General features: G+C 47.6%; 1 protein-coding gene across 1 annotated transcript in view; it reads right to left on the reverse strand.

The window, feature by feature from the left end:
• YLPM1 (YLP motif containing 1) overlaps window positions 1–15,026 on the reverse strand; it is a gene marked incomplete at its 5' end in the record, with an annotated part of 36,119 nt that extends 21,093 nt beyond the window's left edge. The window contains 5 exons of the mRNA XM_084264127.1: window positions 689–3,082; window positions 5,804–6,531; window positions 7,663–7,857; window positions 8,737–8,970; window positions 13,971–15,026. Coding sequence (XP_084120253.1) covers window positions 689–3,082; window positions 5,804–6,531; window positions 7,663–7,857; window positions 8,737–8,970; window positions 13,971–15,026 — 4,607 coding nt within the window. The remainder of the gene's footprint in view (window positions 1–688; window positions 3,083–5,803; window positions 6,532–7,662; window positions 7,858–8,736; window positions 8,971–13,970) is intronic.
• Window positions 15,027–18,797: the final 3,771 nt, after the last annotated feature.

Here is an 18,797-nt window from a genome sequence, read left to right on the forward strand (position 1 = left end):
GGATAGCCTGTTACTTGCTTTTAAATAAACAATTTTTAAAGCCTTAGAGAATCTAGCATCTGCTTTCTAAAACGTGGCCTTGGTGAACTCCTGCATTCATATCCTCCTGATTGTTATGAGCTGTTATGCTGATCATCAGAACTAGGATCAACCAAACTTGACAGAATCATTCACTAACAACACTGAATTTCACTTGAGGGAGCCTTGTAAAGGGAAGTAAGAAAAACCCCTCACATGCTTTTTAACTAGAAAGTAAGCAGTATCCAAAACCCTTGTGTGAATTTAGAACCACACTCATGCTGATTTTGACAGGTAAGTATTAAAAAAACCAATTACCAATGAGCACATCTAACAGTAATAAAAGACTGAAAAGCAATCATCAACAAGCTCCACTGAGGATAACAAAGACTGGTCCTGTGAGGTGGACAGATCTCTTCCTGGAAAGTACCAAAACAGGGAATGCCATGCTCATGGGGAAAGGACAACCACCTATTTAACGCAAAAAGTCTGTCTGCAAAAGCTGTCCTAGAGGTACTCCAAACAAATTGGTCCACATGAGCTGCTGCTGTCATACTGTGGTGAAATGAAACAAAGCCACTGCTGTGTAAATCAAGCAATGTGTTAGGAAAGGAGCACCATCTCTGCAGAACGGGATTCCCACCCCAAGTGACAGGACCAGACAACTCACCGAAGCATTTTCAGCTCCTGGGCAGCCTTCAGGATTATCTCATGCTGTCTTTGGCTAAGGACCATCACTCCTCCCAAGGACTGGTCAGAGTCCAGGTTTGAATCTGCTCCCAGCATATCAGAGGAATGCGAAGGCGGGGGAAGGGACGACTCCGAATGATCATCCAAAGACCTCAGTCTGTCTCCATCATCTGGATACCACCTGTCTGACAACCGTTCCCTCTCCCAGTCAGTCCTTTCAGGAAGGTAGTCTTGCTTCTCCCGCCACGTGTCGTATCTCTCTGGATACTCTCGAATCCTCAGCTCCCCCCTGTCTCGGAGGTCTCTGTCATAATGATCTCTGTTCCTATCATCTCTCCACCTATCTTCACGGTATCTGTCCATAGGTGGAAAAGGTGGTAATGGAGGTAGAGGGGGGATATCCAGGTCACGATTTCCCATTTCCCGGTCATCCATAGGTCTCATGTCCCAGTCTCTATCCCACTCTCGGTCTAAATTTTGATCATACATGTCTGAAGATCTTCCAGTCCTATCTAGATCTCTCTCTAGTTCCCTCTCTCTGGGCCTTTTCCAGTCATCCCACCATGAATCTCGTCTGTCGTGATCAGATGATAAAGGAGGTAGTGGTGGTAGGGGAGATAATGGAGGCAATGAATGTTGGGACTGCAACCTGTCATCTCTGTCGTACGCATCTACGGAATCATCTTGATAATCAGAGTTGTGATCTCTCCAGTATCGTTCTCTTTCCCAGTCATCCAATCGCTCATGCTCTAAAGAAGGGTCATCTTGACTATCTAAAGGAAACTCCTCCTGCATTCTATCGTCTTCATGACCCCAAGACCCCCTGAGCGTTTCATCCCGATGGTATGGAGGCATATTGTCAGGGTCATCTCCTAGGTGAATGGGTTTATCTATATTGCCTGTTTCAGACCTGCCTGCTTCCCTCTCCCGGCTACCTGCCCTCCTCATGGGACCTCGCTCACGGCTACCTGCCTGCCTGACAGGGACCCTCTCCCTGCTACCTGCCCGCCTGACAGGGACCCTCTCCCGGCTTCCCGCCCGCCGCATGGGCTCCCTCTCCCTGCTTCCCGCCCGCCGCATGGGCTCCCTCTCCCGGCTACCTGCCCGTCTGACTGGGCCTCTCTCCCGGCTACCTGCCCGCCCCCTGTCCTGGCTGCCTGGCCGCCCAGCTAAGTCTCTGTCTCGGCTAGAGAATACCCTCTCATGGCTATCTGGATGCCCACCCAGTCCCCCCTCTCGGCTGCCAGACCGTCCATCTGGCATCCTCTCCCTGCTGCCTGACCGCCTATCTGGCATCCTCTCCCTGCTGCCTGCTCTCCTGAACATGCCCCTGCCACGGATGGATGCCTGCCGAGCGTATCCTCTGCCTCTGTACACGTATCCCCTGCCACGGCCCTCATCCATCCTGCCCATTCCCCGGCCATGGCCATCATCCATCCTGCCCATCCCCCAACCACCCTCCATCCTTCCCATTCCCCGGCCACCATCCATCCTTCCCATCCCTCGGCCACCATCCATCCTTCCCATGCCCCGGCCACGGCCCATTCCCCAGCCACGGCCATCCCCCTGCCCTCTGCCACGGCCATCATCCAGTCTGCCTTGGCCCCTTCCTCTGCTTCCTGGTCCCTTGCCTCTGTCTTCATGCATAAACGGCCCTTTCCCTCTGCTTTCTGGTCCAGGAAGGCCCTGTGCGCTATCTGAAGCGACCAACTGGCCATCTGATGAATCCAACTCCTGATTTCCTGTTACAGGGGTTACTGCACAGCCTGTTCTTGCGACACCTGACTGCAAAGCCACAGGGTTACCAGAAAGGGATGGTGATTTCTGGTTCTGAATAGGTGGGGTAGGTGCTTTGGACTCTTCTACTTGCTGGTTAGGATCATGTGAACTCCACGTCCACTTTTTAGGAGGGTCTGAAATAGTTTCTTTGACTTCAGGTTTGGATGGTTCCTGCTGAGTGTTTGTCAGGTTCTCATTTGGCTCAATGGGACCCGTGCTCTGCGCGTCGGGAGTCGACTGCGTTCTACTTACAGTTTGCTGGTTGCCAGCTACATCTGTAAAAGGTTCTTTGTTTTCTGCCTGTGAGTCTGCCTGTGACTGCTGCTGTTGCTGCTGTCCCAGATGAGGTCTGGGCCCCCTCCACCGTGGACCACTAGGTCGGGAACCGTGTCCATGCGATGTGTTTGTTGAAGTATAAAACTGTGCTGCTGGTCCTCGTGGAATAGTCCCCCATCGGCCTGAAGACTGTCCGTGGTCTGTGTTCTGTCGATCAAATCGTGACCTGTATCCTTCCGAGCGCTGGGAGTCAAAACGTGGCCCTCTCTGCCTTGAGCCTTCAAATTTGTCATATCCTCTTCCTCGAGGTCCATCAAACCTATAGAGGACATAATGGCAATTTTACTCAAATCATAGCATCATAAAATCATAGGGGTTGGAAGGGACCTCGAGAGGTCATCATGTCAAATTACAACTGTCCAAGAATTTCATCCCCTCTCCACACTCACTTCTGAATCCTAATGGGCCTTAGGATCAGCCCCAACTGAACCAGTGCAGAAGAACAGAGATATGGTCTTCAATTCAACACTGTCCACTGAAGACCAGTTCAAGCCACCTGCACATAATGTTACCCTGAAAGGAAACTTGGCTCTATGTCAGGACTGAAACCTGACTGATGAAGAAAGCTGGCAAACTCATTTGAAAAAAGAAAAGCTTTCCACTTTTAACAGAAGTTTTGTTGTAATTAACTACTCTTGTCAAGCTTTTGTTGTGATAGTATGCAACAAACCTGCTTAACTATGGTGATGAGTCTAGGAAAATCTTTAAACTCAGGTCCTTTCAGAAGCTGCAACAAACTGCAGTATCACCCAGCTCCATGCAAGACAACATGCCTAAACCAAATACATTTTTATTGCATCGCTGGTTTAGTTCCTTCTGAGAGCTTTGGGGTCCTCAGCACAGGAAAGACATGGACCTGCTGGAGCAGGTCCAGAGAAGGGCCACAAAAATGATCAGAGCACCTCTCTTCTGAGGAAAGGCTGAGAGAGTTGGAGTTGTTCAGCCCGAAGAAGAGAAATCTCCTGGGAGACCTTACTGCAGCCTTTCAACCCCCTTAAAGGTGGCTTATAAGAAAGAAGGGGCAAGATAACTAAGATTTGAAGGATCAACTTTTAAATGGAAGGCATAGCTATAGGGCTCAGATACTGCAAGACACTTCATCTCCAGAACTCTGAACATTAGTTTAAGCCTGTTCTTTAGAGTTTCTTGAAAAAGCTAATTGCTGAAAAGAGGTGAAGGATGGATGTGTCTTTTTATATATCTAGTCATTACCTGTGACTTTTTAACTGGGATGGAAGCAGGTAACACATTTATCCCAAGTTCAGTTAAAGATTTAGTAGGACATTCTTTTCTACTAAATATAGTGAGAAGAAACAGTAAAAGATTTTAGGGAAAGCTTTGATAAAACCCTTGAGTGGTCATGCAATCACAACATAGGAAAGCAGAGAGGTTACAGGTGTTAATTAAATACCCTAAGTATGCTCAAAGCCAGAGCTCCTGTATGCTAGAAGTTTTTGATTATCCATAGCCTATCATCACACATCACTGAGCTCTAACCCAACGCACATAAAGGATGGGCACCAGCAAACCACAAGGACTGTTAGGAACTGTACATCCAACATACCCCCAGGACCAGAAACAACCCTTCTAAAAAACCATCAGGAGGTAGAGAAAATTATTAAGTTATAAAAAGATTCATTTATGTTGCTATCAATTCATGAATTATTATTCACAGATGATCACTCAGGAAGCAAAGAGAAGGGAAATGAACGTGAACATATGACTGTCGTGTCTAGCAGAGTATGTAAGGATAGAAACAACTTAACAGAACAACACTGTTCTGTGATTCAGTAGGCATCACATCAACCCCTCCTGAACTAATTGCCAGACAGAACAGATGTTGTTTTTGCAACCTGATATCACGTCAGGTGTGAAAGAACTATTCCAAACCCAAGATCCTGGATTAAATGATGCAACAGGTATAAAACCACACAGAAGGCACTGCACGCTGGCTTTCAGAGTAGCTTTACATTAAGGCAGCAGGCTGTCCACCTCCTCCATTGAAAGTGAAATTGAACAAAACTGTGTCTTACCAAAAGATAAAGACCATCATGACACCATACCGAAGAAAAAGTGGAGAAGAATCCTAAAGTTAGCATCCTAAGGCTTAAATTGTCATTTATTTTCTTCTCTCTCGTTTCTAATTCTTTAAATGCTAAATAATGTTACTTGTGTAGAAAACCATTGGTTTCTACTTGAGCACCACCTCTCATATCAAACAGCCACTTTGAAAAGGGCACTGAATAGGCCAATCAAACAGCTGCAGTACTCTCACACACCAGAGGTTAAAAGTACTGATGAACAGCTTTGAATTTTCATTTCTTTTTGCAAAAAATCCTGAACTACAGAGAGCCCTTTTTATTATTTCTAAAAAATAAATAGCATCTAAATTGCCAGCAATCAGCTATGTTAGTACATTCAACTAAATAGATATATGAATACTTCCCTGAATCCCTTTCAGAATGCCTGTATTAAAGTGCTACCATATATAGCAAGACCTTAAATACAACCCTTTAACAGTTTTGTTTTAGATTTTTCTAAACTCTGTTCCAAGTACCACAGGAAAAAAAAGCTGGGAATTCAGATCACTTTTCTTATAGGAACACTCATTCAAGTGTGAGTTAGCATCTTCAAACTAAGGACAGCAAAGACATATCAAGTATGTACAACAGCTCTTGTATTATGTCATGAGGCATAGGATCATTTTCATGTCATGAATGAATGGAAAGGGTGCAGTGTGCCCATTTTCCTAGGAGAAAATAAAATCTACTCTAGATAATGCTCAAGTAAAAGGCATCTCTATCTATCCCTGCTTTAATAACATAAATGCAGACTATGTTGTACATACATCAAAACCAAAAAGCTCCACTAAACAAGCACACTCCACATGACCTCAGAAAGATTTGAGACTGTTTCATTTCCCAATATATGAAAGTCTTGTAGCCTGGAACACACACAAATCAACAAGAAAGATCCTTACCTAGGGCCTCTGGGGCCTTCAAAACGTGCTGATCTGGGAGGATCTGGAAGCAATCCACCCGTCCTCACTGGTTTATCCTGCATGGCAGAGGTTGCAGAAGTGGCTTTCAGTTCCCCACACCCTTGCTCAGATGAAATAGAGGCAGTTTGTTTATTAAGATGAACTTGAGACTTTCCGTGGTCTGAAGAGCCAAAGGATGAACTTACTTGAGAATGGTAAGGTGAATAGACAGTTGAACTAGCTATTTTTGATGCATAGGTACCAGGGGTGGGAAGCAGAGCTGGCCTTGGTGTCTCAGTAGATTGACTGCTTTGAGAACTGGATCCTGAGGGGACAGAGGAATTGGGTAACTGAGAAACAGAAGAGAGAGGTGGGGGAACCAGTGGAGGTGTAGTTGAAGGTAAAGTTGGAGGCATAACAGGAATGCCACCTTGACTGGCTTGAGAATATGGAACAAATGGAGGTGGCAGTGAAGCACTTGCAGGATACTGATTCTTCAGATTTTGTAGTGAGCTCACTTTTTCCTGCAGATGGGACTGAGTGACCTTCATCTGTTCATCCCACGCTTTCCACTGTTTCTCATACTCCTGGAGCTGGTCTTTGTGAGGGTAGGTTTGAAGTTGGTGCTGCCACTGTTGGTTCATTGATCGCTCCCAGTCTTTATGAAGCTGCTGGAACTGTTTTTGCTGTGCCTCATAATGTCGCAGCTGCATGTCCACCGACATTGTCTGCAACAAGAAGAGCATCTTAGTTATTTCAGAGCCACATATTCCAGGATCACTCATATCACAGTTTCTGGTTTGGACAGACGCCTGAGGAAGAACTACACTTGAAGCAAATGTCATCTATGATGTCTAAAATTGCTGTTGACATAAAATGTAAACATTTTATGATTACAGGGGACTTTTATGTAAAAAAGATGCTATTTTTTGGGCTTTTCTTTTTTTACAGGACAGCTGAAGCAAGTTATCATCAAGGGGTTCCAAGCTGCAGTGCTGGATGCTAACAATGGCTAAAGCTCAAATAAATCCTCACACTTTCAACATACACAGTACATGGCTATTTGTCAAGATTTGAGTTTCTGCTATTAACCCACTCAGAGCTGCTTCAGTTGTCAGCAGTTATTTTTCTCCAAGCCCTTGCCAGACCATCCTACTTGCACGACAGAGCTTCTCTCAAGGAAGCACTGACTTTCATTTTGCGTAGATACAGGTTGTAAGAGCCATGGCTTGGTCTTGTCTGAGATGTCACACTTAAGAGATAAAGCTGACCCAACTCTCTAATACAGCAATCAACTTCTACTTAAACACTTAAAGGCTGCAACACTGATATAATTATCTAAACTCACTATTCAGACTTTTAATTTTATTTCACTGAGTCAAAAGTAGACAGTGATTATCTTAATTCATTTAGCTGCGTATTTTACTTCATCATTGTACATACTCTTGTACTACACAATGCTGTTAGAAAAGAGCAGCTACCAAATTACTGCATGCAACCATCTGTTTACTTAATCTTTCTTCTGAACTTTTTCTCCAGCAGTAAAACATCCAAAGCTGAGTAAATTCTATTGTGTTCAGCTTTGTTCCTGTATCACCCAGGTGTGCCTGAAAAATCTTACACAAGTGTGAAGCCTTGTATTTCTCATACTACTGAAGCTTCATCACCACCTGTCAATTCTTTTTTCATTCTCAAGTTGAGACAGGAGGAAAAGAAGATATCAACTTCTACCCAAGCAGAAAATGTAGGCAGACAAATGAGCCAACCACAACTAATTATTCAACTACTTGTTTTTCAGCAGACCACGAGTGTGCCAAGTCATCCTGAGTATACCAGACACCAGCTCCTTAGTGTTTCACCTGTAAGTGTGGAGGCTGTTGCATGATCTGTTGATACTGCTGTACTATCTGCTGCAGCTGGGCATGCTTCTGCATTATTCTCTGGTACTGAAATCCAACCCGGTGCTGGGGATGCTGCTGCCACTGAGCTGCTGCTGCCTGCAATTGCTGCAATCTCAAATCTTCCTCAGGGTCATCAGGAGGTTCAATATTGAGCTAGAGAAAAAGGTAAAGACTATAAATAAAAGAAAGCTCTTTTTCTCAAAAGAAGAACACACATGGCCACTACCCAGTTTACAGGAACTTTTTCAGTGTTTGTTATTTTTAATCACTCTTTATTTAGGTGTTCTGGCTCCAGGAAGGCTTGTTTTTATTTCACTTATTCTGACTGCAAATAGTCTGATCTAAAGGCTGATGGCAATTAGGGTACTCACACATACAGAAACTACATACAAGATTAATGCAGAGCTGTTATCTGTTGCTCACAGCAAGTATGAGACAACATTGCTTTTTCATGACAAAGTAAAGTAAGCCCAAGTGCCTTATTTTTTCCACCTGGTAGTAATCCACACATTGTACATAAAAGCAGGGCACATGCTGCAGGGTGAGCTGTTCAAACATCAACCATGGCCTTACATGCATTATACAGTAACTGTCATTAGGCATGCTGACAAAAAATATTCCATGCAAAGCTCTTGGCTTTCAGGCAAACTATAACACACTGAGAGAAGAGAAGCCAGAACTGAGAAGCTGCCAGAGAAATAAAAAACAGTGTCTTAAAAATAGCATTCCTCATCTATCAAGTACTTGGTTCTGCACTTCAGTGCTTCTTGCAGACAAAGGTTACAACAGGGCAAGAGAGTCAAGCCTGGACTCGCTTGGTGTACATGTGGGTGACTATCTACACTTACACACAAGGAGAGTATTTATTGTTTTTAATTGGTGCAGCCTGACTATTTGTTGCTCTGAGATTGCTTTATCACATTTAGTTATTGTTACACTATGTACACAAGAATTTGATGGAGTTATTTCCCCGTTTCTTTGCCCCATCCAGCAGAACAAATGGAGCAGCAAAGACACTTTACAAATCCTTACCTGAGTTTCAGTGGATGTAAGAGAAGACTCGTCTTCTTTGGAAGCTGGAGGCAGCGATTCATTAAGTGGAGGAGGTTCAGACTGCTGAGCTGTTTTCCCTTCTTCAGTCTTTGCTCTCTGCTCAGATGCATCCTTTGCTGCTGGAGCTTTTATTTGCTGCTGCCCCTGAGCATGGGCTTTTGCCCTTTGCTGCAGGCTAAGCAGGTGCTGCTGGTACCAGTATTGCTGCTGTTCCTACAATAGACAGAATATTTTAAAGACAGCTTTCATGGGGAAAAACCACAAAAATTAATTCATGGTAGAAAAGTTTCAAAACCTGTTTTGAGGAAAAATGCACTTCATCACCAACAGTACTGCAGTGGATATCAGAAGATCAAATAAAACTTCAGAAACTGCTTTGTCAGGCATAGTGTTTGCAGCAAAAAAAGTGATTCCTGACCTCAAAGAGCTTAGAACCACAGAGAACAACAATAAAAAGCAGAAATATGGCCAACAGTAAGCCAAATTACTAGAGATAGGTTCTAAGTACCACACTTACAATTTTCAGTGCTTTTATTCCCTAAGAACTACAGGTGTTTATTGTGAGACTAACAGGTAAAATGAAGGGAAAAATGGAAGACAAGCATGAGTGAAGAAGCTGTAAAAAGGAGGCAATGTACAAAATTATCAAGAGGATGAACAAAGAAGATAGACATCAAGTAGAGTGAAAATGACAGCTGAGAAATTGTGTTGGGGATGTCTGAATAAAGGATGTGGAAAAGAAAAAGAACAATGGGTACAGGCATGAAGGGAGGATTATTTATCATCTGAATTTTCATTAATTCTGATTCATTCAACAGCTGAAGAGGTAGATTGGGTGATTGCACCCAAAAAATTATCCATTAAGAAGCAGTCAAGATTTCAGTTTCAACTTTTTCAGGCTAGAATTCAAGTGCACTAGTACAAAACACCCTAAAATGCCACCAACATAAAGAACAAAAGATACAGATAAGAATCTCGACACTTAAGCAGTGGTGCATTTTAGAGAGACCTGAATAGGAACCAACAGTCCTGTGTTTCTTCCACTACAAGAAATACCAGGCTTCAAGAATCAGACTGGCAAGACAGGGCTTTAGAATAAGCAGGAGGCAGCTCTTCACCTCACAGGGGCTTTGTGCTACCAAAGTCCCTGCCGGAGAACGCTGCAAGGGCTGAAATTTCATGGATTCAAGAAAGAGCTCCACAAGCCCATAAAAGAAAAATCCACAGATTTTAAAAACAAACACACCAGTTGCAGCTAAAGCTGTATTTTATATAAAATCTAGGCTTCCCTATATTTTAGGGAAGTATAGCTATACACTTGATTTTTAAGTTATTCTCTTTGCATCTTGTGGTAGTTTAGCCCTGGCTGGAGGCCAGATGCCCACCAAAGTCAGTCTATTACTCCCCTTCTTTGTTGGACAGGGGAGAAAATATATATTAAGAGGCTCAGGAGTCAACATAAGGACAGGGAGAGATCATTCTGTCAGCAATGACATGAGCAAAACAGACCTAGTGCAACTGTTTTTGTGCTCTGATGTCAGCTCCACCAACCTCTGAGGACCTCTGACTGCACTGTATCTTTCATACCCTCTGTTCTTCCCTTCCAAGCATCCACAGTTAAGAAAGAGACACCTACATAAAGCCCACCCAGAAACAGAAAAGAATCCAAGAGACACAGGTATGTTAAAACAGCAGTATGACAGCAAAGTGGTGGTGCTGTCTGATGAGACTTCTCAAAACCAAAACCACTCTGCCTCTCATGAAACAGGTTCCTCCAACAGCTTACCTCACACTCCCATCGGGAAGAGTGTTGCCTCCTGGTAGAAACTGAGCAGACACATTCAAACACAGAGCTGTGTTTTAAAGAAACCCCAAACTTCTGTAGAACTGTAACTTGGAGATGAGGTCAGTGAAAGGAGAGGCTATGCTCCTTGGACTGCCACAGCTCCTACCAAGCATGGTCTGAAGAGGAGGACGGCTGAAGAGCTGTCGTGTCTCTGGGTGGGAGATGTGCATTCACACTCCAACACAGACTCTCCCAGGAGCCTCCAACCACATGCTGCAATAAGCAGCTTTCCCCACCACAGAAGAGCACACATCCCCAGCTGTCACAGCTGAGAAACTACCCCCTCAAAAGGTGATTTGCCAGGGTGCTGCTGGATGCTGTGCTTGGTGAGCACCTGTTCTACTGCCATAAAAATTGTGCTCTCCACCGATCCGTTTTGTTTCCTCCTCGTTCTACCAACTGGACAAAGGGCTACAACTCCTACCACGGTGCAGGATTCACACACAGAGCTATGATAACATCCCCTCACCTACTTTTTTCCCAGCAGATTAAGTCAGCAACACACGTACTGCAGATCCTATCTGAATGAGACTACTGCAGCCAGAGCAAACCAGGGTGCTAGCGCAGAAAATTCCTGCTGGCAAGAAGTTTAGGTACTTAAGTGCTTATGTCCTCACCATGACTGTCATTCTTCAAGCTCAGTTACAGTCCTCAAGCCCAAGAAACACACCAGCACCAACACAGGCCTTTTTCCATCTCTGGCTGACCGAGAGACCACGCCTGGCACGTTGTACAGGCAACGCTGAAACCAGTCCTGTCAGCTCCCCTCCACAGGACACACCACCACCACAAAGATTAATGCAGATTCCACTTCCAAAAGGCTACTTCAAAACGAATTTAGGTGACCCCAGGCCATAACACATGACATGTTCTGGGGGACAAATGGTCCTTTTCTAGTAGGGATAGCAAAAGGATGGTTTTAGCAACTTTTTCAGCACACAAAGTGTGGGTTTTGAAGTGTGTGGCAGTGTGCTGCAAGGTGACACAGTAAAGCTAAGGTAGCTTCAACACATGTAGATAAATGGGTACAGTTGCACCCACATGTGTTTACTGCTGTAAATAAACAGCAGCATACAGTGCCTAAACATCAGATGGAGCATTAATGAAATACCACAGTTATTTTAACAGGATACAACAAAAAATATATATCTGATTGCAGAGAAACACAAGAAACCAGCAATTCAATCCAACTGTACACCTACTACTATATTCATATATTCACTATGTTGTCCAGGCAAACAGTGGCATCATTTTTAACCAGGAAAAGGAAATAAAACACAAACTTGCAGCATATTGCATAATATTTTCTATGCTAAGAAAAACGCTCATCTGTTTGGCAGCAGCCACTTTGTCTGTGGGGTGGGAAGAGTTTTCAACTATCTGTTTAAACAAAGGCTCAACAGGATCTTATAAATGACAAATTATAGTACTTCTCTACTTGACTTTTAAGACCATTAGCAAGAAAGCATCAGCATGCCTTGCTGTTCTTATTCCTATTGTGTAAGGACTTGTTGCTCAAAATCCTGTCTCATTTTATAGCCAAAAATCCTATCAATCTGTTATAACAAATGCATGACCAGCAAAGTACCATATTCCTTTGGAATCAGCACTGAACTGTGCAGAAGTGTAAACTAACTGCTGGAGATAGAAGTTGTTTGCATAAAGACTCATAAACCAGACAGTGCAAACTCCAGCCACAGTCTGCTCCTTCCATGTGTGCAGGACAATGGTGCATTACTTGCAACTCTTCTGGAAAGGAGAGAGCAGTTGAGGAACAATTAAGTATCATGAATAAAATTTCAGGCTGTATAAGGAAGAATTGCAGTTTATTGTTCAATCTTGAGTTCAATAAATTCAGAAATCAGCAAGTAGCCTCTATACTGAGTTAACCTCACTTCCTACACCTGATTTTTCAAGGTTTTGGGTGGTTTTTCTCATTAAAATTAATGAGTCCCATCGCTATGACTGTAAAATGTCAACTAGCACTATCCAAAACCTTTGTAAAATTAAATTCATGAACTGAAAACACCACTTTGCTAGGCAGTGATTAGTTACACTGCGAAAGAGTTAAAATTTTAATGGATAAAATTAAAAAGGTGCCTCAAGGTTTAACAAATTTAAAGTGTCAGTGACTTCAATACAACGCACAAGGACTTCTGCAAACTTTGTTTCAAATCAGAATCCTGTGATCAACTGGCCAAAAAACAGGCCTGTTTTAAATGTTATAAATAAAGCAACTTTAAAGCATGCACTTCAGCTTTGTTCTCACAGCTGGAGCTCTAGAAGCCAACCCTAAAACCACGCAGGAGCCTGAGTGAATCAATGTGCCTGTCTCTCTGTGCCTGCTTGACCTTAAGGGACTGGCCTGTCCCTGACTGAACGCACCTAAACTGTCACATCAAGCTCCCTGGAACCCCTCACGTTTAGGAGGTGAAGCACACAAACACTTTGCTGGCATTTTGGCCTTAACATGCCCAGAAGCAGCACACAGCATTAAGAACAGGAGTATTTTATCACACCTAGAACATTTCAGAAAATCTCCCTCCGATGCTCCAAGTGATTTTTATCCTGGAAGATCCAAGTATGTCTAGAACAAAATTTAGAAGTTCTAAGTAAAGGGCAACCATGTAACAGAGGACAGAAACGCTTCTGCAGTTTTAACTATGTGTGGCAAGATTAAAATAGTCACAGTTCTACAGCAATCAGCCAGACAACTGAAACACAACCCCACGAGAAACCTAAACGAAGCAATCACTGAAAAGGCACTCAGCCTGCAACAGCAATAGGCCAACAGGCTGTTGCATCTCACAACAGGCTGCCTGAAGTGAACAGAGGTTTGGTGCAGCCTGTCCACGTGTGGTGCTTTGGAAAGCAATTCTCCAGACACCAACAAATCCCCATCCCTGGGGGTGTTCAAGGCCAGGCTGGATGGGGACCTGGGCAGCCTTGTGTAGATCCAGGCCTGGAGGTTGGTGCCCTGCCTCTGGCAGGGGGGTTGGAGCTCTATGATCCTTGGGGTCCCTTCCAACCCAGACCATTCCATGATTCTATGAAATCCCCCTAGAAGATTAAGTTCAGCCAGGAGGAAAGATTTTCCCTATACAACTCGTTTGCTCTTGAAAAATAACCATTTGTTAGATACCAACAGCCATCACTGGTTAGAGAAGCACTAACTGAGGCTGGCCTGAGCCAAGCCATTCCCAGCCTTCCAAGAGTTGTGTTCAAACCCTCTAAGTATTATGTGAACATGGCATGTTTACTAACTGCCCTTAGCAACACCCAGTACCCACCAGCAGTTATTTGCCACCCCGTCCTGGCAAGTGCCTGCTGCCAGCTGGGGGTGAGTGTGGAGGTGGCAACACCTTACCTGGGGTGTCATGGTGGAGGGGTCTGGCTGCTCAGTGCCTCCGGCCTCCTTGGTGGCACCCTGTGTGGCCTCCGGCTGGGAAGTGGAGGGCGGGGGTAAGGATGACTGGGGCGGGGGGAAATGGGCCTGCGACGGCTTGGCCGGGGGAGGGATGGAGGGGGCCAGGCTGGGCTGAGCCGGCTGAGAAGGGGAGGCCTGGGAGGAGAGCAGGTAGGGCTGGGGGTGCGCCATGTAGCCCTGAGCAGGAGGCGGCAGGTAGGGCTGGGAGGCGGTGGACGGCGGGGGCTCCAGGTAAGAGGGCGGGGGCTCGGAGAAGGAGGGAGGCGGCTGGGAGGCCTGTGCCCGGGGCAGGTAGGGCTGGTGAGGCGGAGACTGGGCCGGGGGCGGCTGGTTCGGGGGCAGGTACGACTCCGTCTGAGGGGGAGGCAGGTAGGCCTGTGGGGCGGGGGGCAGGTAGGCCTGCGGGGCGGGGGGCTGCGGGGACTGCGGCGGCGAGGACAGCTCCATGTCCATGGGCACCGGCTCGGAGGGCACCGGCTCCCCCCAGTCGCCGTGTCCAGCCGGCGGCTCCTGGCCGTCGCGTTCCCGGGCGGCGGGCGGCTTGCGGGTCGGCGGCGGCTCGCGGTGGAACTGCTTCTGGTAGCTGCGGACCGGCGGCGGGACGGGCGGCGGCGGCTGCTGCTGCTGCCAGTCGGTGAAGGAGCCGGGCAGCGGCGGCGGCGGCAGCCCCGGAGGGGGAGGCCCCGGCGGCGGCGGCGGCCCCAGCAGGACGGACTGCAACTGCTTCTGGTGCATCTGCTGGAGCTGCTGCAGCTGCGCCAGGTGCTGCTCCTGCAGGCTCAGGAACCCCGAGGTACCGGCGGGAGGCGGCGGCGGCGGCGGAGCGGAGGCAGCTGGGGGCGCGGGGCCCGGCGGCGGGTAGCTGGGCAGCGGCATCGGCGGGACGGTGGGAGGCGGCACGTTGGGGGGAGGGATGGGGAGCGGCGGCGGCGGGATGGAGGTGGGCGGCGGGGGGTAGTGCCCCGCCGCCCCGTACAAGCCCCAGGCCGGGTACATGGCGGGGCTGGGGGAGCCGAGCGCGGCGCGGCGCTTCCACACAGGCCCGGCGGCGCGTGAAGGCCCAGGGCGCCTGCGCGGCGGCGCGCGCCGCCCTCCCGGGCAGCCGAGCGCCGTGTCGGGCGCTAGAGCGTCCAACGGCGGCCTGCAGCGGGAGCTCGCCGCCGCCAGAGCGCCACCCGGCGGGCTAGCGCCGTCGTGACGGGTGGGAGGAGGCCGGCCCCGCGCTGGGGCTCATAGAGAAGGGCGGAGGCGAAGTCCAGAGCGCCGCTTCCCGCCTGCCCCGCGCCCTCGGATGGGGGAGAGGGAGACAACGACAGGGAGCTGGAGCGGAGCGGGGGCTCCATTTTGTGTATGGGGGGGGGCGACGAGCAGCCGAGCGCCCTAGAGTCGGGCCGCGGGCCCGCCAGCATCCCTGCGGAGCTGGCCCGGCCCCCGGCGGCGGGACCGGCGTTACCCCGGTGCGGCGGCGGCGGCAGGGTGGCGGCCATGTTCCCGCTGCTCCCCGCGGGGGCCGCGCCGCTGCCGCCCGCCAGTCAGGGCCGCGGCCCACGGCGGGAGAGGGGGGGTCACCGCCCCGCTTCAGGCCCCGCCGAGCCCGCTGTCGGTAACCCGAGGTGCGACGGCGGAGCTCATGTAACCGTTAGTGAGGGCGGGGCGGCAGGCGTGAGGCGGTTCCCGGGCTGAGCCGCGGGAAGGGGCGAAGGGGGCTCCGCAGCCTCGTGTGGGGGGGGGGCAGCGCGCAGCCCCGGGGGCCTTTGCCGGCTGATCCATCCCCGGGAAGCGGCTCCCAACAGTTCTGTGCCGTGTTCAGTGCCTGTTCCGCTGGGAAACCGGAGAGGCGAGAGACCGGGGCAGCGAGGGGGGTGGAACTGCCCCGCGCTGAGGAGCAGGGAGCGCTTGTTTTATCTATTGCCACGCCGAAGCTTTGAGTTAAACGCAGAAATACGTCCTGTAGCCAGTGAGCAAAGATCTCTGCACAGTGCTGCACTCCCACTGTATAGGAAAGACGTGAGGGCTTGTGGGTGTGAATTCCAGTAGCAAGGGGCAGTGGCTGCTGTCTAGGTCAGCAGTGCACCAGTGCTGCGTGTCCCACTGCTTGTCCTCCTCCCCAAATACACAAAACCTGAGTAATTTTCCTCATTTTCAATCTCTAGTTCATGGCTGGGGAACTGAATGGAACTGTCTTTTCTATCCTTTCCACCTAGACATGATTACTGATGCTTTTCTAGTCGGTATGACTTCCAGATAGCATCTATACTTTCAGCCCCCATCTCCTCCACATCGTACACATAGTAAGTCCTCAGCTCTGTGGGCTGGTTTACTCTCTAAGCTTTCAAAAGTCTGTCCTTTCAAAATAGGGAAGTCCTGGTGTAAACATCCTTTGATTTATCCTCCTTGATCGCTTAACTCGGAGCGAGTTCTCTTGTGATCCAAGGTCATTTCCTGCAGGCAGGTCTCTCCCAACATTCTTGCTGGTCGTTGGGGTTACTCAGGATTGTGAAGAAACCTGTTATGTGTCCTAAAGCAACCTTGTGAAGTCTGCATTATGCCCTCTTACACTTTCAAATCTGTAATAATTAATGTATGTCACCATGCTGGTTTTAGTTAATTTAATAGCTCATGCTCTTCCCACTTCTAAATACGATTCTACCACTATTCTGTTATCCCTCAGTTAACCAGTGTCACATCTTGGGTGTTGCAGTTTTGCCAGGCTGTGCTGCTGAGGTGGTTTTTGTGAGCAGCAGTTACTGTTTTCTGCCAGCCTCAGTGTAAACTTCAGGCAATTCAAGGCTGATAGTCACAGTGCCTCTGGGAATCACATACAGGAGAAAAAAACCTCGGAAGCAGCTGCATTTTGCCCCCATCCTCCCTCATGACTAGAGTGAAGTCTGCTAAGAAGGGAGCTGGGGGGAAGGTTAGATCTGGAAAAGGAAAACACCTCATGAAGAAGTAACTGGGAACTCCATTTTATCCCAGTCCCTGCCCCCCTGTACTGTGAGCAGGGGGAAGAAGGGAGCAAGATCATGGCTAAAGACAGAATGATCTCTCCCTGTCCTTATGTTGACTCCTGAGCCTCTTAATATATTATTTTCTCCCCTGTCCAACTAAGAAGGGGAGCAGTAGACTGACTTTGGTGGGCATCTGGCCTCCAGCCAGGGCTAAACCACCACACTGGGTCAGCAGCTTAAGCTTCTTTATTTCATCTGGTAGTAACACTGCAGCAATCTGGAGCCTTCTGTTGGCCCCCAGAAGGAACAGAAACTATTTTCTCCCATTCTTCGTGTAACTTCAGACTTTGTTTCTGCATCTCTGATTGTTTTCTGTCTTCTGAAGCTACAGAAACTGGCTGTAGTGAGAGGCAGGAGAGGCTGTGTTCTCTAGTTACTAAGAAACACTGCAGGCATCTGCAATCCCTGCCTCCTGTGCAGGGTTAAACCAGCTGCCAGAGTGGGGCCAGGAAGGAATTTCTCTTCTGGTTTGGAACTGGCAGAAACATCAAAGCATTCTCTCTTACTAAACTCTTTCCTGTTACACAGATAATGATCCTTCCTCCTTTGACACACTGTACATTGGATCCAAGGTTGGGATGCCATGGAGTGCATGGAGTAAAATACTTCCTTGGGAATTATGTGGCTGGTACACATGTGCCCTGGGACTGCGGGGGAAGCACTTGGTAGCTCAGGTGGTCCTGTCTTGTTTCTTTGCTGACCAGGCTCTTGGAGTGAATCCCCAAGCTCTCCTGTCTTGCCAGTTATAGCCAATTTGTGAACATTTCTTGATGGGTTTGCTCAATACCAAAACTTTCTCCCTGCTGCTCATAGTCCAACCCTAGTATTGCTTCTTTAGGAACTGACTTATGCCCATCCCTTATGCCAAGCTCCTCCTCCTGTTACTAAAACAAGCAAGGCAGATTACAAGGAACACTGATTTCAGGAGTGAAAGACTTCAGTAAAGGGGCACATTCACATTGCTTTCATCCATTTATGTACTTCATGTATTTTTGTTCAATACCTTTAGGAGGCATTCCCCAACTTCATCATGTTGCTGTGCCTTTCACCTCTTCTCCAGCACCAGAAAGATGTCTATCAAGTATCACCACGAGCATCCACTTCTTTGTTCTCCATTCTCTCTCAATTTGGGTTAATTCAGGTGAAGTTATCTGCACAGGAACAGTTCTAGTTCCCTGTACTTTCAAACACAGAATTGCGCTGAAAACCAAGATCTAAACACAGATCTAACCCTACCACTGTTTCTGTCCTTACTTGTCTAAACACAGGTCTTTAAGTGTTCACGACAACACTTAAAACATTCAGCTTAAAGAACTGTGACTTGGATTGAGAGAAGAAAAATGCACTGTTACAGCCTGAGTGTAAAACCTCAGGGTCGTTGGCTGCCACCTTCCTGGCTGAAGAGAAGATAAACACGCAACTGTGCTGGCTGGGAAGGGGGGGATATGTTTTGGAAGTGTTGTTATGCTGCTATTTCAGAAATGAGTTCAGTAGGTGAGCCTGAAACTAATAAAGAGAGAGTTCAAGGGGTAAGACTGATGTGTTCCCAAAGTTTCCTGCTGTATCTGTAGAGGCAGGGTGCTCAGGTCAGGGCATTTCCCAGGGGCAGGGAATGATTAGCAGGAGGATATTGCCATCACTGTATGCTGCCCAGCATACAAGACTGATCAAAGTTCAGCAATCCTCTGCAGCCTGGACCAGAGTTAAGTCACCACAAGATAAAAGCTCTATTACAACCTGGATATTTTTTTTAGTTATA

Source organism: Gallinula chloropus (assembly GCF_964237585.1).
Source record: "Gallinula chloropus genome assembly, chromosome: 4".
NCBI classification, from domain to species: domain Eukaryota; kingdom Metazoa; phylum Chordata; class Aves; order Gruiformes; family Rallidae; genus Gallinula; species Gallinula chloropus.